Raw genomic sequence first — 27,676 nt, forward strand, 5'->3', positions numbered from 1 at the left:
AAGAGCCACCAACATCAGACCTCCTCCTCCTGCCTCCAGTCTGTCTGTCTGCCTGTCTGTCTGTCTGCCCGTCTGTCTACGCAGCTGGCAGGATACACAGTTCGTCAGGGGAATAAGGTAATTCCTAATGGAAAAGGTAGGAGAGGCCCTTGGGAGCTTTTAATCTCCACCAAATCCTTCCTCTACAATTTAGGCCCAAATTCCCTTTCCCTCACACCTCATCCCAGAAAGGCTTCAGGGGGGTAAGGCAGGGAAAGAGCCCTTAGGGAAGAGACGGCCCCACCCTTCCAGCCAAGTCCTCATCAGGAGGAGGTTGCTGCCAGAAACACCCCCAACCATCTCTCTTCCTTCCCAAAAAAGGCAGCACTGGCACCGGCAGAGAATCAGCCCAATCCCGGTTTCACTCCAGTCCAGACCAGGGGAAAGCAGAATCATCAGGGAGCCTCAAGAACCCATGGCTATGCTGCTTCAGCTGGGCAGCCAACTTTGCGAGGTCTCTGGCCCGCACCTCATTAGACTTGGCTCTCAGGCCCATCTAGATGCACAAGACACCGGCAGGGTTCAGAACCTCAGACCCCTGGACTGGGCTTCCCAGGAACCCCAGCCCAGACAGGCCCCCAAGAGCCTCGCCAGGGAATCTGCCCTCCCCCCACCCAAGTCAGGGCACAGTTCCCGCCCGATCCAAAGGAGGGAGGGTTCCAAGGGAAGAGGAACGGGCCAGGAGCCCAGGAGAACCTTTGAAAAAGGGGGGAAAAAAAGGTCCCAAGGAGAGGGCCCAGAGGTGGAACCTCCAGTAAGTGGGGGAGTGTGTGTGTGTGGAGGGGTGGGGATCTAGGGGAACCCAGGAGACGACAAGGGGACCTGGGGGAGCCGAGGCGGAAACTCCCGGTATGTAGAGCGCAGGGAGGCACTAGGGTGCCTGGGAGGGGGCTCGCGCGCCGCGGCGCCGGGGAGAGGCTGGGGGGGACCCCTGTGACCCAGGGCGTGGGGAACCCGGAGGCAGGCAGAACCGAGCTGACGCGGGAGGCCCCCAGTAAGCCAGCCCCGGCGGGCAGAGTCCCAGCTGCCCAAGGCGCCTGGGGCCGGGCAGCTGTCCGAGGACGTCCAGGAGTTGATTTCAAGAAATGACAGCTCGCTCCCCCTTCCCCTCCCCACCCGCTCACCTGGGCCCGCCGCGCCCGGCCGCCCAGCCGGCAGCCCCGAGCCCCTGCCGCTCTGTCCCGCTGCCGGCCACTGCGCCCCTCCGGCGCCTCCTTTTGTTTGTCCCTCACTGCACCACTCAGCCTCCTCCGCCCCGGAAGTGACGTCACCGCCGGGCGCGAACGCGGCGCCCGGGGCGTAGCCATCTTTTTGAGGGGCGCTCTTCTCCTCGCCTTCACCCGCTCTGCTCCCGGTTGGCGCCATGTGGCTTTGGGGCGGAAGTAGCGGAGCCCTGGTTCCGCCCCCTTAAAGGGACAGGGATAGCTGTAACCTTCGGGGCGTGGGGACGAAGGGTGAAGCGGCGGAGGCGGGGGTGAGTAGCCGGTTCCGGAGCGTTGTTGCCCCGACATCAGGTGCCGAGGAGGGAGGGCCTGACAGCTGGTTCCGAGCTTGATTGTGCCAGACTACTCGCTGCGTTTGGTGCTGCTGGTATAGCGGAGTGGCTACGCCGGAAAGGTTGACCTCAGCCCCTAGCTGTTGCGCGCGCCTCTCGCCGACCCGCACTCGGACACTGGGATCCGCCAGGCTGGTCCTCTCTGCATCCCCATCCCCCGCCCCACCCCCACTCGCGCGATCGTACGGTACGGGTGGGGAAGAGGGAGCCCGGGGCGAATGGGTGAATTCTGGGTGGAGCCGGGGCTGGAGCCGGATGCTGGACTCCAACTTGACAGCTCTAAGTATCCCAAGTCCTCGGAGTTCCCAGATTGATAATAGTAACGGCAACCGCGTTAAAAGAGAATCCGTACAATGGAATACTGCGCCACCGCTAAAAAAGAAAAATGTTCACCATGCACTAATAGGGGACCGCTTCCAAGATACTATAGGTGGAAAAGTGAAGGGATGAAAAAAACAGCGTTGATCGCTGCTACCGTTTGTGTGAAATAACGTGAGTGGGGGCGTGGGCGTCTGCCGGTATGTGTTCATTCAGTTCAGTTCAATCGCTCAGTCGTGTCCGATTCTTTGCGACCCCATGGACTGCAGCACGCCGGGTCCCTGTCCATCACCAACTCCCGGAGCTTACTCCAAATCATGTCCATTGAGTCGGTGGTGCCATCCAACCATCTCGTCTTCTGTCTTCCCCTACTCCTCCCGCCTTCAATCTTTCCCAGCATCAGGGTCTTTTCCAGTGAGTCAGTTCTTCGCATGAGGTGGCCAAAGTATTGGAGTTTCAGCTTCAGCATCAGTCCTTCCAATGAATATTCAGCTCTGATTTCCTTTGGGGTGGACTGGTTGGATCTCCTTGCTGTCCAAGGGACTCTCAAGAGTCTTCTCCAACACCACAGTTCAAAACCATCCGTTCTTCGGTGCTCAGCTTTCTTCACAGTCCAACTCTCACAGCCATACATGACTACTGGAAAAACCATAGCTTTGACTAGGCGGACCTTTGCTTTTCATATGCTGTCGAGGTTGGTCATAACTTTTTTCCAAGGAGCAAGCATCTTTTAATATTGGCTGCAGTCACCTTCTGCAGTGATTTTGGAGCCCCAAATATAAAGTCTGTCACTGTTTCCACTGTTTCCCCATCTATCTGTCATGAAGTGATGGGACCAGATGCCATGATCTTAGTTTTCTGAATGTTGAGTTTTAAGCCAATTTTTTCACTCTCCTCTTTCCCTTTCATCAAGAGGCTCTTTAGTTCTTTGCTTTCTGCCGTAAGTGTGGTGTCATCTGCATATCTGAGGTTATTGATATTTCTTCCTGCAATCTTGATTCCAGCTTGTGCCTCATCCAGTCCAGTGTTTCTCACGATGTACTCTGCATATAAGTTAAATAAGCAGGGTGACAATATACATACTCCTTGACATACATACAGCCTTGACATACTCCTTTCCTGATTTGGAACCATTCTGTTGTTCCATGTCCAGTTGTATGCAGGTCAAGTGGTCTGGTATTCCCATCTCTTTTTTAAGAATTTTCCACAGTTTGTTGTGATCCACACAGTCAAAGGCTTTGGCATAGTCATTAAAGCAGAAGTAGATGCTTTTCTGGAACTCTTTTGCATCTTCGATGATCCAGCGGACGTTGGCAATTTGATCTCTGGTTCCTCTGGTGTGTGTATCACCCAGCTAGTGAAATGCACAAGTAATTAACTGTGGTGGCCTGGGACAAAGAACCAGGTCCTGGGTGCCTGGACAAGGGGGAAGAATTAACTACCATGCGCACTGGTTGGTTAAAAATAAAATGGGATGCTGAGGATATTAATAATAACTGGCTTCTGTTTATATCCAGTGGTGCCCAGTGCTAGGTTGCAGCTCTCCTGCTGGGAAGTCTTGTATTTCCTCATTATTAAAGCAGAAAACAGGCTCAGAGATCAGAGACCTTAGTAATATCTTATAGCCAGGACGTGGAAAAGCTGGAATTTTAGCCCGGGAGCATTTTACACTAATGCCATTCTTGCTCATCCCACTGCCTCCTGAAAAGCATCTTTTGTTGTCAGCCTTACAGCTCTCAGCTTGGGACCTGGCACCCAGCAGGCATCCAGTAGCTGTTCATTGGCTGTCTATTGACTGAGGAAGTGAAACAGACAGGCAACAACAAGCAGTGTAGAATGAAGAGAGGCACAGATTGGAGGCCAGAACCCAGACTGGAGTCCAAGACTTGCCTTTTCTAGCCTAGAGTTTGGACCTGGCACATACCTCCCTGAGCCTCCATGTCCCCTCCTGCAGAACTAACTGTGATTGCTGACACTGAGTGCTCCCTCATGTCCTACTTTATGCCTTACACACAGATTAGTCCCATTTTACAGATTAGTAACTGAAGTACAGAGAAATTAAGAAAGTTACCCATCGCAGCATTGTAAATCAAGTATACTTAAAAAAAAAAGTGTTGCCCAAAGGAGGTCCTCACTTCCCAACTTCTAGAAAGGTTGTTGAGCTCCTCAGTCTCTCCCTCAGCCTCCTGGGACCATCAACACTAATTCCTTGAGACACCTCAGGGCAGTTAGTTGAGCTGCCAGAGGCTGAGGAGTTGATGGAGAACAGCACAGACACAGTTCCTGTCCTTAGAGTCTGGTGAGGGCAACAGACAACGCAGCTGTTGGCATCTGTGATGAGTACTGTGGTGGGTGGGCAAGCTCAGGCCTTGGGAGCACAGAGGAGGTGCCATCTGGTTCAGCCCCAGGGGAGTCACAGAAGGCTTCTCAAAGGAGGTAACATTTAACCTGACTGAAAGATGCATAAGCAACTTCCATGGTGGTACAGTGGTTAGGAACCCACTTTCTAATGCAGAGGACACAAGTTCCATCCCTGGCCAGAGAACTAAGATCCCATATACCTAAGGGCAGCTAAGCCCATGCTCTGCAACTAGAGAAAAAAAAAAACCCATGCCTTGCAACAAAGACCCAGCATAGCCAAAAAAAGAGAGAGAGAGAAAGATGCATAAGGTATCTAGGAGGAGAAATGATGAAGCTGGGGCCTGGAGCAGAGACACATTCATACCTGAAAATAATTGACACGATCAGAGACTGTGCAGGTTAGAAATGATCTGTCTGGTTTCTGCCTAAATCGGCTTTTTCCTCCCAGACAGTGCCTCCTCATGGCAACATGAGTGCCTACAACATGGCATCCCACTCTCCACACCGCGCTTAACCTTCCACATCTCCAAAGCGGAGGACTCCCTAATGTCATAATCCAGCTTGGGGCAACAAAGGAATACAGGAGGGTTAGCAGTGAGACCTGGAGGAGGGCATGGCAACCCACTCCAGTATTCTTGTCTGGAGAATCCCCATAGACAGAGGAGCCTGGTGGGCTACAGTCCATGGTATCACAAAGAGTCGGACACGACTGACCAATTAAGCACAGCAATGAGAAAGTCCTTCATACTGATGCCCATCCCCCCATTCATTCGGTCCCTGGGTGGCAGCCAACTTGCTGACGTAGAAACTCTGCCCATGTGAACAAAGCTGTCAGCACGGAAATGTTCCTCCTGTCTTCCTGGCCGTTCGTGCTCACCTGGGTTGTCAGGTCTCTCACGTGCTGGGACATTTAGCTGGGTACACCCCGCTCCCAGCCTTCTGTAGCCAGCAAGCCAAAGTCACTCCAGCTTCAGCAAGAGATGAATCACCGTTACTCCTGCCCTAATAGACCTGGAGCCACTTCCCACTCTCAGATGGCACTGCCCGCTCCCTGAAATATTTTCCGAACACTCATCTCACTTCCTCATTCTTGTACAGTGAAACAAGCTTTGGATTCATAGCTGAGGTCCTGCTGTGCTTTCCCAGGACTTTCACTTTGGGTAAGTCATTTCCCCGCTCTGACAGTTTCTACGTTTGTACAACTGATATGACTCTCGTCTTTCTGCCAGCACTAAATATATACACATGTATTGTTTTCTCCTCCATGTGTAAAACTGCCCCAAAGAGTGAGATTTCAATTTTTGGATCTGGATCCTGTGCCAGGAGGGAAAAGGAGTGGCCTTTCTACTGTGTAACTCACTCAGGCTCCCCACCCACCAGCCCCTCTGGCCTGGGAGCCTACAGTCTCCAGAAACCATTTCTGTCTTGCCAATTCCAAAGCCAAGGGGCGAGCGTGCGTGCTAAGTTGCTTCAGTCATGTCCAACTCTTTGCAAGCCTATGGACTGTAGCCCACCAGGCTCCTCTGTCCATGGGATTCTCTAGGCAAAAATACTAGGGTGGATTGCTATGCCCTCCTCCAGGGATCTTCCCAACCCAGGAATCAATCCTGCATCTCTTATGTCTCCTACATTAGCAGGCAGATTATTTACCACTGGCGCCACCTGGGAAACCCAAAGCTAAGGGGGAACTGTGTCTGAGTCAATGTACTTGTTAGAGCTCCCCAGACAGATGTAACCTCCCTTGGGGCAGAACCATTGATTCAACAAGTTTTCATCAGACAGTTGTCTTGGAGGGACTCTGTACATCCAAGACAAACCAAAAGATAAATAATTCATTATCTACAAGAGATTTTATTGTCCTACTTGGTTAACTAATTTTTACGGAAAGTCTTAGAGGTTTAAATGTTAACAGTTTGCTGTCATTGGCAGGTTAAGTGGACCAGGAACCTGTGCTAAATGCTTTCTGAGGGTGATTGCATTATTATTTATTATTGTCCCCATTGCACAGATGAGGAAGCTGAATCTGGTTGTGGTAAGACTAAGGTCCTATATCTCGTTCAGAGTGGAGCCGGGACCATTTTATCCAAGTTCAAGTTATAAATCCAAGCTTTCATCTTCTGTGGTTGTTGGTATAACAGATTGGTCTTGCCTCCAGAGGTGCCATGGTTTGTGTTTTCTCAGTAATTGGACAGGGGAGGGGAGGAGGGGGATCTTCTGACATATTTAGGCCAAGGATGGTAAACATCCTTCTAGCCACCGTGGGAAGATGTAGATCTTCCTGGTAAAGAACTGACTCAGCCCAAACAGCAAGTGTGCCACTATTGAGAAACACGAAAACCTGACACCCTTACTACACACAATTGGCGTAGGTGATGTGCAGCCAGGCTGTAAAGCCAAAGCCACCTTGCCTGTCCATGCAAGCTGCCATGCAGGGTGGAAGCTGGATAAGGCATGGCTCGTGTCCCCAGGGGCTGATGGTCTCCTGGATGCAGGGGAGCTGACAGAGGCATCAGCACCCACCTCCCAAAAGGATTTTTGTGGGAGACAGGTTTTGACTTTGGAAACAGGTAAACCAGGGGTTGAATCCCACCCAGCTCAGGCTCTCTCAGCTGACTGAGCTTTGTTCATTCTCTTCTTGAGCAAAACAGGGACAATGACGCCTTCCTGAAGGCTGTTGTGAAGATGAGTATTTAGCACAGGAGTCAGGCACATCATAGATGATCTGAGTTCTGGGGAGGGCCCAGACTGACCCAGGAGACTTCAGAGCTGGGGTTCAGCCCTGCTAGGGGGTCAGATTAAAAGGCCTGTCAGACAGGATATAGCTTGAGCAAAGGTGGGCAACATCTATTCAGAAGCAAAGGATTTATGTATTTGAGAGTGGAGAGAATACAGAAGCTGCAGCGTCTGGACTTAGACCTGCTCCAGAGGCCAAGTTAGGAGGCTTTGGACTTTATCCGGTCTCCCTCCAGGCTGCATCCAGCAGGAGGTGTAGCTGACATCAGCAGCCAGAGGATTGGTCACTGAAGCCTGTCCCGAGGGGTCATCCACCCGCTGGTCACAAGTCCTGGTGACTTCTGGCCGAGAAGGTGGCCAATAGCTGCTTAGACTGATGGAGGCGTGTGTTGGGGGAAGCACTGACCGCTGGGCACCAGCCCCTTGCCTGGCAGCCAGGAAGTCTGAGATCTTAGATGCCTTGGAAGCTGCCCAGAAAGGTGTTCTGAAGGTCACCTGGTGCATTTAAGCTCCCTTCTCCAGGCAGTGTTGGCCTCCCTCGAGCTGCCTGCACTGCAGCACTTCTCAGACTAAATTTTAATAATAACAATGATACATTTTTGAAACACTGACTCCTTGCCTGGCACCAGACTAAGTGGTTTTCATGTGTTAACTCATTGACTTCTCACTACAACCCATGGACCAGGAACTATCATTATTTTCATTTCAGAAATGATACTCAGAAAGGTTTAGTAATTTGCCAGAAGTCATACAGCTAGTAAATGGCTTCAGTCCAAGATGTGATTCCAGAATTTAACTGCCTCAAAAATAAATTAATTAATTAAATAAAAACACCGCCTCAAAAAGAAAAACAAGAACAGTTTTTTTTCCCAGGTAGTGCCATGGTAAAGAAATCTGCTTGTCAATGCAGGTTCAATCCCTGGGTCAGGAAGATCCCATGCAGTAGAAAATGGCTATCCACTTCAGTATTCTACCCGGAAAATTCCATGGACGACGGATCCTGGCAGGCTACAGTCCATGGAGTCACAAACAGTTGGACTGAACAGGCCTGCCTGCACATACACACATGGAAGTTTATAAGACCCTCCCCGACCCAATCCCAGGGAAATAATCACTTCATAATTTACACACAAGCATATACAGTACATAATGAGGCAGTCCTTGCTTTCTAGTATAGTTAAATAACACCAGTCCCTCAATGAAAGCATTAGTCGCTCAGTCGTGTCCAACTCTTTGCGACCCCATGGACTGTAGCCTTCCAGGCGTCGCCATCCTTGAGAATTTCCAGGCAAGAATAGTAGAGTGGGTTGCCATTTCCTTCTCCAGCGGATCTTCAGGACCTGGGATCAAACCCGGGTCTGCCGCATTGCAGGCAGACTGTTTACCGTCTGAGCCACCAGGGAAGTCCGCAATAACACAGTTCAAATTTCATTTGCCATATTATGTTGCTGCTGCTGCTAAGTCCCTTCAGTCGTGTCCGACTCTGTGCGACCCCACAGATGGCAGCCCACCAGGCTCCCCCGTCCCTGGGATTCACCTATGATTAATTGCACCAAATATGAACTTTGCTTCTTCTTCCATCCACAAATCACTGCGGAAATGACAGATGCACTACGGTGAGTGACCAATCACATCACGTCTTTCAAAGCCTGTTGTTGATTGGTCAGTTCAGTTCGGTTCAGCCGCTCAGTCGGGTCCTACTCTTTGCGACCGTATGGACTGAAGCACAGCCAGGCCTCCCTGTCTGTCACCAGCTCCCATAGCGTACTCAAACTCATGTCGCTGATGCCATCCAACCATCTCATCCTCTGTCGTCCCCTTCTCCTCCCGCCAGCAATCTTTCCCAGCTTCAGGATCTTTTCCAATGAGTCAGTTCTTCGCATCAGGTGGCCAAAGTATTGGAGCTTCAGCTTCAGCATCAGTCCTTCCAGAGAATATTCAGGGTCGATTTCCTTAAGGATTGACTGGCTTTTGTTGTTATATTATCATTCTTACAAATTTCCTGCCTTTTTTGTTTTGCTTTTAAATTTTATTTACTTTCGGCTGCACGGTGTCTTTGTTGGTGTACTCAGGGTTTCTCTAGGTGCAGCAAGTGGGGGTTACTCATTATAGTGTGGGGGCTTCTCACCGCTATGACTTCTCATTGCGGAGCAGTGGCTTTAGGCACCGGCTTCAGTAGTTGTGGCACACGAGATTTTTTACTCCGAGGCATGTGAAATCTTCCCAGGTGAGGGATCAACCCCGAGTCCCCTGTATTGGCACCCGGATTCTTATCTACTGGGCAACCCGAGAAGTTCCTTCCTTGCCTATTAAGGTGAGGGGGGGGGGCAGGTTGAGGATAGCACCTGCTTTCCAGGGCTGTTGAAAGCGTCTGATGACATCAGTATAGTCCTAATTTCAGTGCCTCGTGCTGAGTGAGCAAATTAGAACTGACTGTATTAATATTATTCCTACCTCTATGATCAGGTGAGATGATGGCAGGTGTGATCTGGGGCAGAGGAGGTGTAGCCGCCTTAGGAAAAAGGCCAGAATTGATAGACATAAAGGGATGTGGGCAACCGTGTCAGACAGAGGATCAGCCTACCAGGCAGCCGAAGAGTTTGAACCAAGTGGCCAGGAGGTGGTGAAGGAGGGGGGTTGCCCTAAGATTAAGTCCATCTGGGCGAATCAGAGGGTTTCAGACACAGGATGGGAGCAGGCACCCCTGCACTCGGCCGGTCTAAGGGAACCACCCATCCCCGTTCGCTCAGGATGGTGCTAGTTTCAGCACTGAAGTCTGGTGTCCTGAGAAACCCCTCAATCCCGGGCAAGCGGGATGGTTGGTCCCCCCAGAACAGGCACGGCTGTGCCCTCCAAGGCCAGCACTGGGCTCACACCAGGCGGTGCACCTCCCATCCTCTGCTGAGGGGCCTTGCAGGCCAGCACATTATCCCAGACACAGGGTGGAATGCCCCTCCTCAGATAATAATCGCACTTTCTTAGCCACAGGGAGTAAATCAGAGGGTGAACTCTGACTGACTTCCCAGCCCCTGGAATCTCCCAGCTCACCCCAGGGGCCTTTGCACCGCCTGGCATCCTTTCCCATCCTCTGGGACTGGGCTTGAAGGCCGCGCCCTCCAAGGAGCCCCCGGGAAGGCCTGCCCGCAGGGGCTGTGCCCCCAGCGCCCTCTAGTGTCCGGTTGTATTAGTCTCCTGGGCGTCTCTACCAAAGTACCACACACCGGGTGGTTCTAAATATAAAGACAAATTTTTTCTCTCATCGTTCTGGAGGCTGGAAGTCCAAAATCAAGGTGTTATTGGGGCCATGCTTTCTCTGTCCGCTCCAGAGGAGAATCTGGTCCATGCCTTTCTCTTAGCTTCTGTGCTGTCAGGAGTCCTGGGTGTTCCTTGGTTGGAGACATATTAATCTCTGCCTCACCCACTCCAGTGTCTTGCCTGGAGAGTCCCAGGGACGGGGGAGCCTGGTGGGCTGCAGTCCATGGGATGGCGAAGAGTCGGGCATGACTGAGTGACTTCACTTTCACTTTTCACTTTCATGCATTGGAGAAGGCAATGGCAACCCACTCCAGTGTTCTTGCCTGGAGAGTCCCGGGGACGGGGGAGCCTGGTGGGCTGCCGTCTTTGGGGTCGCACAGAGTCGGACACGACTGGGGCAGCTTAGCAGCAGCAGCAGCAGCGGCTGTCTTCACATGACCTTTCTCCTGTGCGTCTGCATTCTTTTCTTACAAGGAAACAAACTGTACTGGCAACGGTCCACTCTGATCCATTGAGACCTCATCCTAAATTTTTCAAATATTTATTTACTATTATTACTATTTTTTGGAGAAAGGAATGCCAACCTACTCCAGTATTCTTGCCTGGAGAATCCCATGGACAGAGGAGCCTGGTGGGCTACAGTCCATGGAGTCACAGAGTCGGACATGACTGAAGTGACTCAGCATACATGCATTGCTATTTTTGTCTGGGCCAGTGTTAGTTGCAGCGCGCGGGACCTTTAGTTGCCGCACGTGGGATCTAGTTCCCTGACCAAGGAACAAACCTGGGCCCCCTGCAGCCCAGACTGTTAGCCACTGGACCACCAGGGGAAGTCCCTCGTCTTAAATCTGTTACACCTTCCAAGATCCTGTTTCCAAATAAGGCCACATTCGCAGGTGGTTGTTTAGTCGCTCAGTTGTGTCCAAGTCTCTGCGACCCCATGGACCAACCCCAAGATCCCCAGGGGATCTTCCCGACCCAGGGATTGAACTTGCATGTCCAGCATGTCTCTCGCATTGCAGGCAGGTTCTTTACCCCTGAGCCACTGGGGAAATATTCACAGGTTACCAGAGGTTAGGACTTGGACATATCCTTTCGAAGGACACGATTCGAGCCATAACACACAGCTTTGCGTTGGTCAGGAAATACTTGCTGGATAGTAATGGTGACAGTGTCTGTGGGCATCTCTTGACAGGCCTGGTCCACGCTGTGGTCTCAGCGCTTTGCCAGGACCGGGTCAGAGAAGATGCTCCGGAGACGCTGATGTCTGAGTGAGGACCAGAGGAGGACATGCCCCACCTTGGGGCAGGTGACGAGTTTTCTGGGCTCTGAAATGCTTCAAAAGACCTTGCAGGAACAGGCTGGATTGGGAGCAGAGTTTAGAAGGGACTAGGCTAGGGAGTTGCCTAGTTTAGGCCAGACTTTGTTTCCCTCTTTCTCTTTTTCGGCTGCGCTGGATCTTAGTTGTGGCACATGGGAAAAGATCTGTGTGGCATGTGGGATCTAGGTCCCTGCCCAGGGATCAAACCCGGGCCCCCTGCATTGGGAGCGGGGAGTCTTAGCCACTGGACCACCAGGAACGTCCCATAGACCAGATCTATTTCTTATAAGCAAGGGCCGACAACCATCCACTTCCTAGAATCTTCTAGTGTGGGCAAGCCTGAGCATTTGTATCCATGACTGGGTTATGAATTATTGTCCTTTTGTTTCTCCTCTATGGTAAAGTTAGAGGGTCACACTGATAGTTATGAAATGTTGTGGGCAGGTAGATTATATTGGACTTCCAGTTTCCAGTCCTGTGTGCAAGGAGCTTGGAAGTCATCACACTGTCCTTGTGAATAAAAAGCTGAGCCAAGATAAAATTTAACAGCTTTTCTTAGATTCATCAGAGAAGTGAGGCCACAACACAAACTGCCGCCTCGGGTATGTGAATGTGTCATCTGAGGCTGCTTTCCCAAAGCAGCAGCAGACTTGAGAAGCTGTGACAAGGACTGTCTGCCCTGCAAAGCCTAAAGTATTTGCTCTGACCCAAGGCAGAGTATGTTTGCTGGCGCTGATATAAGATAAGGAAACTTAACAGACAGGAATGATGAGCGTGGCTGGGCGAGAGCAAGCGAGAGAAACGGTGGTAGGAAATGACCTGGGCCCTCATGTCTGATCTAATATGGCGTCATAGTATATGCTCGTAGGATACGGTAGAAACTTTGGGTTTTCTTCTTAATATGAGGATTTGTAAAAGAAAGAAAGGAAACTGAAGTTGCTCAGTCACGTCCGACTCTTTGTGACCCCATGGACTGTAGCCTACAAGGTTCCTCCGTCCATGGGATTTTCCAGGCAAGAATACTGGAGTGGGTTGCCATTTCCTCCTCCAGAAGATCTTCCTGACCCAGGGATTGAACTCGGGTCTTCCACATTGTAGGCAAATGTTTACTGTCTGAGCCACCAGGGAAGTCCAGGTCTTAGTTGCGGCACAAGGGATCTAGTTCCCTGACTAGGGATGGAACCCTGGTCCCCTGCATTGGGAGTGTGAGGTCTTAGCCACTGGACCACCAGGGAAATCCCAGTGTACAAGTTTTTGTATGGACATATTTTTGTGTTTCATTTCTCTTGGGTATATACCTAGGAGCGGAATTGCTAGGTCATATGCTAACTCTGTGTTTAACATTTTGAGAAACTTCTAGACTGCTTTCCACATCCACTGCTGCATTTTACATTCCCAGAAGCAATATACAAGGCTTCCAATTTCCCACCATCCTTGAAACACCTGTAATTATCTGTCTTGTTATAGCCATTCTAGTGGGTGTGAAGTTGTGTCTTAGTGTACCATTTACCTAATGACTAACGATCTTGAGGATCTTTTCATGTGCTTGCTAGCACTTTATACCTCTTTGGAGAGATTCAGATTTATACTTTGCAAATACTTTCTGCTATGTGGGTTTTTTCATTTTCTTGATGGTATCTTTTGAGACACGAAAGTTTTTAATTTTGGTGAAATCTAAATCCATTTTTTCTTCATTGCTTGTGTTGTGATATATAAAAGCTGCTATATATGGTGTTATATATTAAAAAACCGTCTTCTAATGCAAGGTCAAAAAATTTACTCCTGTTTTCTTCAAGGAGGATTATAGTTTTAACCCTGACTTTTAGGTCTATGATCCACTTTGAGTTAATTTTTTTTTATAAGGTAGGAGTCCAGTTTCATTCTTCTGCATGGGGATATCCAGATGTTTCAACACCAATTTGTTGAAAAGATTGTTCTGTCTTCATTGAATTTTCTTTTCTTTTTTTGCTCGGGGGTCGCATAACTAGTTAGCCTGCCCGAGTCTCCTTCGTTATCGGAATTAACCAGACAAATCACTTTACCAACTAAGAACAGCCATGCACCACCACCCACAGAATCGAGAAGGAGCTATCAGTCTGTCAGTCCTGTCCCTCTTTGAATTTTCTTGGCCCCCTTGTCAAACAGCAGTTGATCAAATAGCAGTTTACTTTTGGGCTCTCAATCCTGTTCCCTCGATTTATATGTCCATCCTTATGGCAGTACCACACTGTGTTTTGGGTTCCCTTAGCTTTTTAGTAAGTTTTGAAATTGTGCAGTGTGTCCTTCAATGATTTTCTTCTTTTTGAAGCATTCGCGTTTTGATTAATGTTTGTTGAATCTTTTTTTTTTTCCCCCTTGGCAGCACTGCAAGGCTTGTGGGTTCTTAGTTCCCTGACCTGGGATGGAACCCGGGCCCTGGCAGTGAAAACACAGAATCCTAACCACTGGATCGCCAGGGAATTCCTGAATCTCTTTTAAGGCCTGGTCAGCTTCAGATTGATTTTAGCACAGAAATAGTCTACAGGTGGTATGTGTGTTTCCAGAGTCAGGACGTGAGGTAGGCCTGGCTCTGTGATGTTAGAAGCCATCCATAATCTTCCCCTGGATCATTTTTAACTAGAGGTGATTTACATTTTGAGGGCTTCCCACATAGCTCAGTCAGTAAAGCATCTGCCTGCATTGCGGGAGACCTGGGTTCAATTGCTGGGTCGGGAAGATCCCCTGGAGAAGGAAATGGCAACCCATTCCAGTATTCTTGCCTGGAGAATCCCATGGACAGAGGAGCCTGGCGGGCTGCAGTTTGTGGGCTCGAAAGAGTTGGACACAACTTAGCACTATCTTTTTCTCTCTTGTTCTTAGCGTTTTGAAAGGGTTACTGTGGTTGCTGGGGTGGGGGGTGGTCCCAGGGTTTCAAGGACTGAAGGATAGTCGTGGGACAAAACCCTTGTTGCCGCGCCTGGTGCAGAGCGACCACTCGATAAATACCAGCCCTTATTGTTTTTGTTATTAGAGCTGGGCGGGGGGGACCAAGTCCTGGGCCCAGAGCCATTTTTCCGGCCAGGGTGTTCTCCCTTCTCTGCCCTTGGAGGGGACGTCGCCCCACGGCTCTGGGAGGCATGTTCAGGAATGCGACGGCCATCTGTTTGCACCTGGTGGGGCCCCTCCGGGGAAAGAAGTCTGGAGCTTCGCTCACCCGGTGTTTGCACCAGACTGTAAGTGCTCTCGCACCCCCCCCCCCCCCCCCCCCCCCGCCACCACCACCACCGAGCTCTGCTGCTCGCATGGCCTGGGGCTCCTGGGTTCTGGCTTGGTCCTGGCTTCAAAGCTGTGCGTGAGCCTCCTCTTTCAGGAAGCCTTCTCTGACTGCAGCCTGGCTGTGGGTCCCTCCCTAGCCCCTGCTTCTGATCTAGCTTATAGCTCTGCATCCTTGGTGCTGCAGCCGCCCCATTGGCCCCTAGCCCAGCCCAGTGTTTGGTACACAGTAGGTGCTTCATGAATGTTGGCTGAATAAATGCATTATGCATAAACTCAAGAACAGGCACTGGCTCCTCCCTTATCCAAGTTGTGTGTGATGTATGCAAAGGTCACTTCGTTAAGCACCTCGAGTTTCCGCCCTTTTTCATCTCCTCCCTGAACTCATTCAGCTCGGTTCATCTTTGTTCTCTCCCTGTGCCCCTGTACCCCTCTACTCCTTCAGCCATCTCAACCCTCCTCAAACTCCCTCACTCCAACCTCTACTCACCTCTCCAGCACAGCCCCAACTCATCTTCACTGTATTTCCTTAACGTGATGCATACCTAATTCGAAAGCAAGTCCTTATATCCTTGAACCCATAATGACATCAATATTAAGATACATTGTTATTTTAGGGACTAGTAAGGGAGGAGGAAATCGCCTATTAAATTCATTCTATAGGTTCTAAGATACATCTGAAAGTGCAGTGTGCAAAAATACACATTTCAGAATCAAAGATGATATGATCTCCGCACAAAAAGACTTAGAAACATAGAAAAGCACCCCCATAATTCAATCACCTACAATTCCACCACTCAGAGGGAACCTTTGTTAACGTGTTACTACCTTTCCTTCTAAACTTTTTTCCATTCACACATTACCATAAAAAATGTATGTATACAAGCATATACAAGGGCATTTTTTAAAACATACTCATACCATACATTCATTTTGTCGCCTGTTTTATTGATATCAGTACAGTACATTTATAAACATTCCTCTAAAATGTAATCTATTCCCATATTTTTAATCATAATAATAAAACATTTATTTTAGAAAATGTGAAAAAAAGAAAATATTTAAGGAAGAGAAGGAAAAATGTCTGTTTACTCACCAAATAATCACTGCCGTCTAACATTTTGGGGATCACACAATTTCCCTGGCAAAGATTATGCTATCGTTTCTACTATTTGGATACATGCTGAGTGCCAGCCCCGGCAAGAGGTATTAGCGCCTGGTGAAAGGACAGGGCCGCCGATGTTAGCAAGGTACCCACTGGGTGTGAGGCTCCACGCTGGGCTCTCTCTGAACCATTCACATCGCCAGGACTCCCAGGTGATGGAAAAGCCTGGCCGGTGTACAGACGGTCCCCACACCCTTCTCCAGGCCCAGGGCCAAGTGCTAGGAGCCCTGCTGTTGCTGTCGTCCTGACCCAGAGGCCTGTGCAGCTCCTCTTCTGACCCTGGGCAAGGCCCCAAATTTCTTTGAGCCTCAGTGTCCTCATCTTTAGATGAGGATTATCCTGACCCCTCTGGTAAGCATGCTGTGAGGACTTGGACTGTGAAGAACAGTGGGTTCAGATATACAGCCGGGGGCTTCACCACCTGCCAGCCCACTGAGACTCCAACACACAGGGACCAGGAGGCTCCGAGGGACCACGAAGCCATGCCCCTATTACACTGATGGGGAGACTGAGGCCAGGAGGAGCTAACGCACTTGCGCAATATCACCCAGCCACAACGGACTGAGGACCTGAGCCTGATGATCCCCGGGCCAGGCCAGTGTCTGCACACCTGTGGGTGAGGGGGAAGCTGGCCTGGAAGGAACCCAGGGAAGGGGAGGGGTGGTCCCCTGAGCCCCTGAAAGACTGAGCAAGTAGCCCCTTTGCCCGAGTCCGAACATGGCCTCATCTCAAACAGGCCTGAGTCTATCTGTCATGTGACCTTGAACGCAACTGCCTCCCACTGCTCCCTGCATTTCCTCATCTGTAAAATGGGTCAGGTCAGGGGGTTCCAGGAAGTTCATGGAAGAGTTTAGCAAGAAGCCGCTGCCATCACAGTCACCCTATTCCGCCCTCCTGCTTCCTGCTGCTCCTCCTCCCCAGCCCCTCCTGGGTCAAAATTTAACCTGATGGAATTCAGTCTATGTCCCAAGATGTGCGGAGTCCGGGCTGGCAGGTGGGCGAGTCCAGGCTGGTGGGGCGGCGAGGAGCCAGGCCCTGGGAGGCTGGAGGAGCCCTGCCCTTCTCCTCCTCCCGGAGGGGGGGACATGGAGGCTGTGGTCACAGAGCAGTTGCTTCCCGGGGCGAGCCCAGGCTGACTCTCCACTTGCTCTCTCCAGCTGACTCCCTGCTCGCTCTGTTGTCTCCAGCTCACCATGGCTAAACGGCTGCAGGCTCGAAGGCTGGACGGGATCGACCACAACCCGTGGTGAGCCAGGCAGGACTGGGGAGGATGGTGGTGGGGGTCCCCTGGCTCAAGGATAGCAGGGCTGGCGGTCCCTGGGTTGGCAGGGACTCCGTGGTACCCAAGACGGCTGCATACTCGGACCGGGAGGTTTGCAGCCTCAGCCCTTGAGAGGTGAGACCCCCCCAGCCACCTGCTTGGGTTTGAGTCTCAGCCTCACCCTGCTTGGCTGTGGCATTTGGGGCCAGTGACTCACCTGCTCTGAGCCTCCGGTTCCAGCTAGGAAATGGAGGTACTTCTGTCTCCCCTGAAGGGCCTTGGGAGGGTGGCATGAAATATTGTGTGAGCCGTGGGTACTACCCAGGCACTGGGCTGAGGGCTTTCCGGGGGCCGGGGGGGTTGGGGTAGTCTTTCATTTCACACTTAGTAGAGAACAAGATAAGCTAAAGAATATAAGAAGGTAAGACATGGGCAGCTCCTCACCGAAACTTGCAGAGCTTACCATCTTTTCTGAGTTGACTCATTCTACATGTGAAAAACGTACGTGCCCGCTGTCACTAGTGATGCAATGGATGCAATTGAAGATGTGTAAGAAAGACTGAATGCCCTTCCTTCTTCCCCCTTCTCCAACCCCTGCTCCCAGCCCACTCCCGCTTTGGCCAAGAGCACAGGGCCACCTCTGTACATAAAAAAGATATCATTGGCTGTTGTTTTTATCCAAAAGAGGACCATCTTTTTCTTTCAAACTCCCCTCCTGTACTGCATTTTGTGTTTTGCAAAAATCTTCCACCTTCATCTTCTCTTCTGATGCTCCCTGGTGTTTGGGATACGGGGGCCAGGCCCAAAGGCCCTATGGTGTCCGGCTGCTCTCCAGGTTGAGCCCCATGGGTCCTGCTCCCCAGGCTGCCCCCTCTGTCCTCTCTGTGAGGCAGGTGGGCAGGACTGTGGCCCATTTTGCAGATAAGGTCAAGTCCAGCCCAGAGGAAGGAAATGACTGGCTGGGAGAGGCAGCTAGAGTCTGTCCTGACTCACAGAGGCAGCAGACTCTTGAGCCTTTCATGCCCATTCTACAGAGCGGAGGACTGAGGCCAAGAGAAGCCAAGTCTCAGGCAGAGTCAGGACAGGGCTGGCCTGGGAGGACTACACAGAGCAGGGGAGAGTGCTAGGAGAGATGAGGGCCATGAGAGGCCCCAGGTTCCTGCAGACCCGGCCTGAGGATCTGGCTCCATGTCCCAGCCACCATGGAACACCCACCATCTGACTCGGCATCTCAGCTCTGCTTTAGCCACTAGTGTGGCTCTGGGCAGGTCATCGGTCTCTCTGAGCCTCAGCAACTTCGTGTCTTCAGAGACCTTGTGAAGCTCTGGAGAGAAGAAGAACCGATTTTAGACATATTTATTGTTAGGCACGTTCATTGCCACCACACCTGACTGCTCTGCCCCCTGCCAACCTGGAGCCATGTGCCAGCCTTTTTATCCAGCTTCTCAGCCTCTCTGCCAGCTTCTCTAAAGAGGTGGCCAGCAGGCAGGCCCAGAAGAAAGGTGGTAGGGGGCCAGAGGCGGCAGAGGGCAGGGCTGGTGGCACTACAGTCTATTCAGAGTCATTCTCCAGGGCCCGATTGTTGCTTCAGACAGAGGTGGACTCAAAAGCCAACTGGGAAAAGCTAATGGGGAGCCATCGGGCAAGTCCCCTGAATCCCACCTTCTCCATCCCCATTGCGACTGAGGAGCAGAACTTGCCTCATAGACTAACAGAGGTGATATGAGCAAATGTTTCAAAGTGTGGCATTGACAGATGCGTGAATAGGTCATGAAATCCATTTAGGGGTGCTCAGCAGGTGTTTGTAAAGACCAGAGTGGGACAGGATGGGAAAGACTGCCGTGGATCCCACTGGAAGGAGAAAGTGGAGTCCCTGTTTGTCCCTCCAGAGTTTGGGATGTAAAAGTGATTTCTTACTGTGGATCGTGATGGAAAGTTGCAGAGGCCCTGGGCTGAGACATGTGACCAGCATGCGACCAGTTATGACCGTAAACAGATCAGGATGGGTGCTAATTATCCAGTTTTTCCCTTGCAAGCCCAACAGCCTTGCTCACCCTGCCCTGGAATGGAGCAGAAATCCAGGTTGTGATGGAGGGTTCTGCTACCCACTCTCTGTTTGTTGCCCAGGGTGGAATTTGTCAAACTGGCCAGCGAGGAGGCTGATGTTGTAAACTTGGGCCAAGGCTTCCCAGACTTCTCACCCCCAGAGTTTGCCGTGGAAGCCTTTCAGCAGGCCGTCAGCGGGGACTTCATGCTTAACCAGTACACAAAGGCATTTGTGAGTCTCCCATCCCCTCTGGGGGCCCCCAGACACTGGCCTCTGCAGAGGTCCCAGGGGAGGAAGGGGCAGCTCTTTCTGGAGAGCAGGCCAATCTAGATGTTAGGATTCACGGGGCAGAGCCCTTGAAATTCAATCCCACCACGGTTCAGTGTTCATTGACTGTCTCCTTTGTTACAAGCCCTGGGACAGTTCATGGCCTGGGGGAAAGGCAGATTTAAAAAACAAAACAAAACAAAACATGAGCTGGGAGATCGTGGTCTAGTGGGAACAGCAGACGAAACAATAGAAGCAGAAATCAAAGGTGGTTGATATGCTGCCATGGAGGAGCTTGGGGTCCTTGGGAGCACGAAGGAGGGAATGAAACCTGAGAGGTCAGGGAAGGCTTCCTGAAGGAGGTGACACATAAAACTGATGAAAGTTAGTTGTTTGTTTGTTTGTTTGTTTGTTTTGACTCTAAATCCAAAGTTTGTCTGTGAAGAACCACGGAGTAAATATTTGCCAGCCCTGGAGCAAGTTCTTAAACCTTGGTGTGCATCTCACAGTCTGGGGGAAAGTTTCTTCCATTCCCACCACCCAGAGTCTAGCACTGCCAACAGTGTGCTCCTTTGCTGAGTGTTTAGACTTTTGAACTTTTAAAAATGTTTGTATAAACACACACATATGTCCACATATGAGATTTGTGTGGCTTTCTGGTATTTTTTTTAATTGAACTATAACGCTGACTCTGCATCATGTGGCCAAAGTATTGGAGCTTCAGCTTGATTTACAACGTTGTGTTAATTTCTGGTGCTCAGCAAAGTGATTCCGTTATAATATACATATATCCCCATTTTAAAATTTTCTTTCCCATTATAGTTTATCATAGGGTATTGAATATAGTTCTCTGTGCTATCCAGTAGAACCTTGTTCTTTTGGGTTTTCTGGCTGTGCCACTCAGTCGGTGGGATTTTAGTTCACCTACAGTGAAAGCACAGGGTCCCAACCACTGGATCTTAAGGGAAGGCCAATATTGTTCATAGTATGAGTCCATTTGTGCTAAAAAATCACAAATCTTTTTCTAGAAACATAAACCCACCAAAATTGAATCAAGAACAAACAGATGATTTGAACAGATCTATCATTCCACGTGAAATAGAGTCTGTAATTTAAAAACTCCCTACAAACGAAAGTCTGAGACCAGATGGCTTCACAGACTGATTCTGCCAAATATACAAAGAAGAACTTATATCGATCATTCCCAAACTCTTCCACAAAATTGAAGAGGAAATACTCCCAAAGACTTTCTACGAAACCATCATCATCGTGATACCAAAACTAGACAGCACCAAATAAGAAAATTACAGGGCAATGCTTTGACAAACACAGATGCAACAATTTTCAACAAATATTAGCAAACCAAATCCAACAACATGTAAAAAAGATTGTACGCCACATCCCAGGTTCACAAGGATCGTTCAGCATAAGCAAATCAGGGTGATTCAGCAAATAAACAAAAGACAAAAACCACATGGCTATCTCAATAGATGTAAAAGAACACTGGATGAAATTCAACATCCATTCATGATAAAAACTCTTACCCAAGTGGTAATAGAGGAAACTGATCTCAACATAACAAAAGCTATCTGTGACAAACCCACAGCCAATATAATACTCAACAGTGAAAAGCGGAAAGCCTTCCCACTAAAATCTGAAACAAGACAAGGATGCCCACTCTCACCTCTTCTACTCAAGATAGTATTAGAAGTCCTAGCCACAGCAATCAGATAAGAAAAAGAAACAAAAGGGATCCAAATTGGAAGGAAAGAGACAAAACTGTCACTATGTGTAGAGGATATTGTACTATATATAGAAAACCCTGAAGACTCCACACAGAACTACTAGAACTGCTAAGCCAATTCAACATTATATATACAGTGTTATGGAACTTGTTTATTTCCTTAAATAGTATGATAGGGGCAACTTTCCAAGTCAAAATAGCCTCATTTTTTGATGACTGCATAGTATTCCACTGACTAGAGGCACCATAATTTATTTACCCAGCCCTGCACTGATGGTCTGGTTTGGTTATCTCACTATTAAGCAATGCCACAGTGAATATTTTGTGTGTACACATAAGTGAGCATTTATCTCAAATCACAAGAAGTAAAACCAGATAATCAAAGGGAGTAAGCCTTTTAGCCTATGACGGATATCATCAAATTGCCCTCCAGTAAGACTTACATTCCCATCAATAGTCTGGTCTCAGAGCTGGCAGGAAAGTCCATTCTTTTACTATCAATGTTGAACATCAGCAATTTTTCTTTCATGACTGCCCTCATTATTTCATTTGGCTATGTGTATTTGTTTTATTGCTTCACAAGAGCTCTTTATGTTGCAATGTTTCTCTCTTAGTTTTCTAACTTTGCTCATGGAATATTTTGATGTATAGACAATGTTCATGTTCATGCAGTCAAATCTGGTTTGGTAAATCATTTAATTAAGTTCCAGACCTTAGGTTTCAGTCCCTCGGCTTACCCTGGAATGTTTTATAAGTGTCCTCAGCAAACAAGCTTATGGATCCAATACTCCTCTCAAAGTGAGGGGTTTCCAAAGCTGCACCATAAACCCTCCGTCCTGCACTGCAACTGCCATGACCTTGGGCAAGTCATTTCCTTTCTCTGGGTCTCTTTTTCCACCTGTTAAATGATGGGAATCAAGCAATGTCTCTCTTGCAAGGCTGCCAAGAGGCTCAGATGGCAAAAAAGTCCTTCTTAAACTTCAAGAAAGTGAAAGTGGCTCAGTCATGTCCGACTCTTTGCAGCCCCACGGACTGTACAGTCCATGGAATTCTCCAGGGCAGAATACTGGAGTGGATAGCCTTTCCATTCTCCAGGGGATCTTCCCAACCCAGGAATGGAACCCAGGTCTCCTGCATTGCAGGCGGATTCTTTACCAGCTGAGCCTCAAGGGAAGTCCTCCCTTAAACTCTCTTAAACTTAAAGGGAGATGTTTAAAGCTTAGAGTTGTTGCTATTTTGAGGGTTCCACTGGACTGTCATTGTGAAGGCATACACTCTGTCTGGTTCCCCATCCATCCCAGCCCTGGGTGGTGGGCCTGGCACAGAGCAGGCTTCATGGCAAGGGGTGGTGGTGGAGGTGAAAGAACCCACCCCACAGAAGCTGACTTGACCCCCAGGTTTGCTGCTGAAAGATGCTAGAATTGCAGAGAATGTCTGAACAGGAGGGTGGGCCCAGGCTGAGCCAGGCGCCTGACCCGTGCTGTCCTGGCAGGGTTACCCACCCCTGACGAAGATTCTGGCCAGTTTCTTTGGGAAGTTGCTGGGACAGGAGATAGACCCACTCAAGAACGTGCTGGTAACCGTGGGTGCCTATGGGGCCCTGTTCACAGCCTTCCAGGCCCTGGTGGATGAAGGAGATGAGGTGAATGGGCAAAGCCCGGGCTGGGTAGGGGTGAAGGGTCCGGGTGGTGTCAGCCCCAGCTCATCTGACCTTTGTACTAGGTTATCATCGTCGAGCCTTTTTTTGACTGTTACGAGCCCATGACATTGATGGCAGGGGGTCGCCCTGTGTTTGTGTCCCTGAAGCCGGTGAGGATGCTGGTTGGAGGGTGGGTGGGCAGAGGGGTCCAAGGAGTGTGCTGGGTTGAACCTGGGAGGTGCAAAGAAGGAAGGGAGTGGAGGAAGCCAGTTTCTCCAGGATGGGGGGAGGGGTGTCCGGAGCCCCAGAGAAGAGACAGTGGAGGCAGATGCCTGAGAGGGAGGAGCCGAATTCCTACAGATGAAAGTCAAGGAGTAAGCATTGCCACCCTGCCTCCCTCCTCTTGCAGAGCCCCATCCAGAAGGGAGAGCCGGATTCCAGCAGCAACTGGCAGCTGGATCCCACGGAGCTGGCCAGCAAGTTCACATCTCGCACTAAAGCCTTCATCCTCAACACACCCAACAACCCCCTGGGAAAGGTACCTGAGGGACCTCCTCCCCAGGCGCCCCTCCAGATTGGCTTGCGTCCCTGTTCTGTTACTCGTGTGCTGCCATGGGGCCACAGTTTTCTTATCTGTGAAGTGGGCGAGCTAACTACGGAGAGCTCTGAGGATCGAGGCTCCTGGGGTCCCAGGGCCTGGGGCAGGGATCCCCAGGGAAGGTGTCAGCGGTAGTGGGCTGGGCTGGAAGCCTCTATTACTCCCCCACAGACCCGGACCCGAGAGTTCACCGCTCCACTTTTCTCATCTGTAAAATGGGAACATGACAGAACCGATGTCAAGGAAGACCCAGTCTCCCACCTGTTTCTCCTTTACTGTTACCATTATCACTCTCAAAGCTGCTGACGCCAGATACGCGGGGTTCTTTTTTCCCCCACACTAAGCAGTTCTGTGAGACCAGCTGGGTGTCCCACAAAGTTCAATTCCATATAATTCAGTCCTGACACTGTCTGCCTGGAGATGGTGTCAGCTCCCAGCAGTGAAGGGCCCAGTCTGACAAGGCTGCCCCCACCCCACTTCAGACGCCAACCGCAAGTCAGTTTGTCACCTGTGCTTCTGACCTGTGGCTGTAAATCTGAGACGCCCACAACCCCCTCTTCAGGTTCAATTCATCTGAGTGGCTCACAGGACTCAGGGACACACCTACTAACAGTTCTCAGTTAATTAAAGGAGATGATAAAGGATACAGATGAACAATCCGATGAAGAGACAAGTATGGCGAGGTCTGGGCGGTGCCCGAGAACAGGTGCTTGCTTCTGCCCCTGTGGAGTTGGGGTGCGTCAGCCTCCGGGTGCCCGCATGAGCTCATCCACCTCTGCAAGCTCCCCAAACCCCACCTATCAGGATTTTGATGGAGGCATCAATTATCAACTCCATTTCCAACCCCTCTCCCTTCTCTGGGGAAGTGGCAGGAAGTGCGATATGGGAGGGGGCTGAAAATGTCAGGCTTCTAATCATGGCTTGCATGGTCTCTCTGGTGGCCAGCCTTGATCCAGGAGCCCACTTAGAGTCACCTCACTAGAACAAAAATGCTCCTAGTGCTCTTATCTCTTAGGAGTGTACAGGGGCTTCCATTGCCTGTGTCAAGGTCAGGATCAAAGACCAGACCTTAGAGCAAAAGATGCTTCTAGTGCTCTTGTGCATGCGTGCTCAGTTGCTTCAGTGTGTCCAGCTCTTTGGGACCCCGTGGACGGTAGACGACCAGACTCCTCCGTCATGGGATTCTCCAGACAAGAATACTGGAGTGGGTTGCCATGCCCTCCTCCAGGGGATCTTCCTGACCCAGGGATCGAACCCGCATCTCTTATGTCTCCTGCATTGGCAGGCAGGTTCTTTACCACTAGCACCACCGGGGAAACCCTCCAGTGCTTTTACCCCTTAGTAGTTGCAAGGGTTTTAGGAGTTCTGTGCCAGAATCCGGGGCAGAGACCAATAGAGATATTTTCTGTTATCTCACAGCTGACCTCACAGGGTCACAGTTGCAGGGTTAGGAGAGGGCAGAGAAGCCCTTGGCACCGGCTCTGGCTGTGTGCTCGCATTGCTCTGAGCTGGCCTCTCTGGTGGGGGACGGTCCCTGCAGGTGTTCTCCAGGGAAGAGCTGGAGCTGGTGGCCAGCCTGTGCCAGCAGCATGACGTGGTGTGCATCACAGACGAGGTGTACCAGTGGTTGGTCTTCGATGGGTTCCAGCACATCAGCATCGGTGAGCCAAGCCGGCCAGGGCGCCCTGTACCCCCGGACCTTTGCGGCAGGGCCTTGAGCCCAGTCTGGTGTCAGCACAGGTCTGGTGATTAGGACCAAGGGGTCTGGACCCACACAGGTCAGGTGACCTGGGGCTGTGACTTCACCTCTTTCGGGACAGGGGAACACAGTGGCACCTACCTCCCGAGGTTGTCATGAGGAGGGGCTCAAATAAGTCCTGGAAATAGCTTAACGCGGAGTGGAGTCCGCGGCGCTGAGAGCCTGGGTCCCTGCTGGGACCCAGCCCCCACTCCGTGCCTCCACCCCCCCCCCCCCCCCCCCCCCCCGTCTCAGCAGCCTCTCTCTTTGATCTTGGGCAGCCAGCCTCCCTGGCATGTGGGAACGCACCCTGACCATCGGTAGCGCTGGCAAGACCTTCAGTGTCACAGGCTGGAAGGTGAGAGAGGATGGGGGGATGGGGAGCCCTCCCTCTACAATCGTTGGCGGGAGAGGCTGGCCTGGGAATCCGCAAAGGGTCTGGCTGGGCCCCCAAGGGCCTCCCCCTTCCCCTATGTTCTTGGTCCAGGTGGGCTGGGTCCTTGGCCCGGACAGGCTCATGAAGCACCTGCGTACTGTGCACCAGAACTCCATCTATCACTGTGCCACGCAGTGCCAGGTGAGGGGGCGTGGCCATGAGGGCGTGGCCAGGTGAGGGGCGGGCCCAGATAGGGGCGGGGCAAGAGAGGCCTTTGGGCCAGCTCCAAGGTCGGGTCACACCTGACCCGCTCACCGCCCCCCCTCCACCCGCCCCCACGCCCTCCCCAGGCCGCAGTGGCTCAGAGCTTCGAGCGGGAGCAGCTGCACTTCGGCCAACCCAGCAGCTACTTTGTGCAGTTCCCACAGTACATCCAGCGCTGCCGCGACCACATGATACAGAGCCTACAGTCCGTGGGCCTCCGGCCCGTGATCCCCCAGGCCAGCTACTTCCTCATCACAGACATCTCGGACTTCAGTAAGTGGGCCCGGCCAGTTGGAGCCGGGGCTGGGGCCCTGGAGGCTGCCCAGGACCCAGCACGTCCTCTGTCCCCCAGAAAACAAGATGCCTGACTTGCCCGGAGCGGCAGATGAGCCTTACGACAGACGCTTCGTCAAGTGGATGATCAAGAATAAGGTGGGCTGGGGCTCTGCCGGTGGCTGTGTGTGTTTTACAGGCTGTACACTGCTAAGGGCGCCTGACCCCCGAGCTGATGGGCCAAAATCCAGCCCGGCCTCTGCCCTGAGCCGTGGTTCAGGGTTGTATCCATTTCAAGGAAAGGAGAGCCTGTTTTTAATGTGCTCCAATAGGCCTTGTGGGCTGGCAGGAATTCCTACCCTCTCAGGGCCTCAGTCTTCCCATCTGTACAATGAGGGGTTGGCCCATTAACTCTGAGGTCCATCCAGCTCAGTGCTACGATTCTAAGACATTTCTTCTATGGCTCTGCCCTGACCTGCCAGGTGATCTTCCTTGCTCTCAGCCGCCCTCTGTCCTCTGTACATAAGGAGGAACTTGGAATGGTGCTTTGGGATGTTTTACCTCTGACCTTGACACAGCACTGGGAGGTGCTGCATTGAAGCTAATTCTCTTTCTCCTTCTTTATCATGGACCCCTCTGATCCCCTGAGGACCCCAGAGGCCTGCCAGGCTGTGGGATATTTGAGACATGGGCTTTCTCCTCCCCAGGGCTTGATGGCCATTCCAGTGTCCACCTTCATCAGCGTGCCACACCAGAAGTTCTTTGACCACTATATCCGCTTCTGTTTCGTGAAGGTAAAGGACAGGCCTGGGGAGGGCAGAGCTCCCCAAGCCTCCTCAGACTTGCTGGGGAGAGGGGTAGGATTGATCTGTGTTGGTGCAGGATGAATCCACGCTCCGGGCCATGGACCAGAAGCTGCAGAAGTGGAAGGCTGAGCTCATGCCCTGAGGTCGTGACATCAACCCTGATCCCTGCCTGGTGCCTACACACTCTGCGAGGCTCTGTCTTTGTCCAGCTCTCGGCCATCCCCCAGGTGGCAGGTAGATGGTACTGGAGGAGCCCGTCTCTGTAACACAGAATGATCCCAGGGAAGAGTCCTGCTTTTGGTCTTTGGGGAGTCGGGAGCACTTCTTCATGGTGCATGGCTCTGTTCCTGTCGCAGAGGTGAGGGAGGCCTGGCTGGGGCCTCTCCCTGGTGCTCCCTGTGCTGGGCTGAATGGTCTTGGGTCTCCTCGCCCCTTCCCAGGCTCAGCTGGGACTCCGAGGGCAGACTTCAATAATGTACTGGCCTTGGTCCCAGTCCTGGCCCCAGCCAGGCCTCAGACATCCTTCCCTTTCCTTATCTACATTTGTTCTTGGGAAGTTGTATTTAGCTCTGAGTCCTCAGGCCAGAACTTTTTCCCATAATAAAGTTTTAAGCTGTTCAGACTCTTATTGGCTGCTTCTCTCCGCTTCACACCCTGGTGCTTG

At 51.1% G+C, this 27,676-nt stretch overlaps 2 protein-coding genes across 40 annotated transcripts in view; one reads left to right on the forward strand and one right to left on the reverse strand.

The window, feature by feature from the left end:
- The window catches only part of LRRC8A (leucine rich repeat containing 8 VRAC subunit A), a 28,205-nt gene extending 26,452 nt beyond the window's left edge, over positions 1 to 1,753 (reverse strand). For 2 of the 5 annotated variants that reach the window (XM_069582214.1, XM_069582213.1), the window contains exon 1: positions 1,164 to 1,302. The gene's annotated coding sequence lies outside the window, so the exon portion shown is untranslated. Of the gene's footprint in view, positions 1 to 1,163 lie in introns of all 5 variants that reach the window. The other 3 variants (XM_069582212.1, XM_069582216.1, XM_069582215.1) reach the window with 3 other exon arrangements.
- On the forward strand, positions 1 to 27,632 carry LOC138436548 (kynurenine--oxoglutarate transaminase 1). Of its 35 annotated transcripts, none has more exons than XM_069582236.1 (16): positions 1,472 to 1,513; positions 5,372 to 5,433; positions 11,457 to 11,570; positions 14,593 to 14,794; positions 17,187 to 17,245; positions 19,388 to 19,538; positions 22,811 to 22,960; positions 23,041 to 23,127; positions 23,367 to 23,495; positions 25,096 to 25,216; positions 25,575 to 25,651; positions 25,781 to 25,870; positions 26,020 to 26,206; positions 26,286 to 26,365; positions 26,914 to 27,000; positions 27,089 to 27,632. In XM_069582236.1, exons 4-16 carry the CDS (start codon positions 14,699 to 14,701, stop codon positions 27,152 to 27,154), a joined length of 1,380 nt encoding a protein of 459 aa, XP_069438337.1. In that variant the 5' UTR covers positions 1,472 to 1,513; positions 5,372 to 5,433; positions 11,457 to 11,570; positions 14,593 to 14,698; the 3' UTR covers positions 27,155 to 27,632. The 35 variants fall into 35 exon arrangements, 28 of the variants coding, with proteins under 28 accessions (XP_069438353.1, XP_069438352.1, XP_069438350.1 ...); XM_069582227.1 differs by having other exon boundaries at positions 1,482 to 1,513; positions 17,157 to 17,245; XM_069582239.1 differs by having other exon boundaries at positions 1,482 to 1,513; positions 14,644 to 14,794.
- The last annotated feature ends 44 nt before the right edge of the window (positions 27,633 to 27,676 follow it).

This window comes from Ovis canadensis, chromosome 3 (genome assembly GCF_042477335.2).
Source record: "Ovis canadensis isolate MfBH-ARS-UI-01 breed Bighorn chromosome 3, ARS-UI_OviCan_v2, whole genome shotgun sequence".
NCBI classification, from domain to species: Eukaryota; Metazoa; Chordata; class Mammalia; order Artiodactyla; family Bovidae; genus Ovis; species Ovis canadensis.

Bases quoted from the DNA above. Each gene is read 5' to 3' on its own strand.
- LOC138436548 (XM_069582225.1), top strand. From the start codon at position 14,699: ATGTTCAGGAATGCGACGGCCATCTGTTTGCACCTGGTGGGGCCCCTC. The intron at 26,207-26,285 runs GTAAGTGGGCCC...TCTGTCCCCCAG, and splicing joins CACAGACATCTCGGACTTCA to AAAACAAGATGCCTGACTTG. The intron at 27,001-27,088 runs GTAAAGGACAGG...GTGTTGGTGCAG, and splicing joins TCCGCTTCTGTTTCGTGAAG to GATGAATCCACGCTCCGGGC.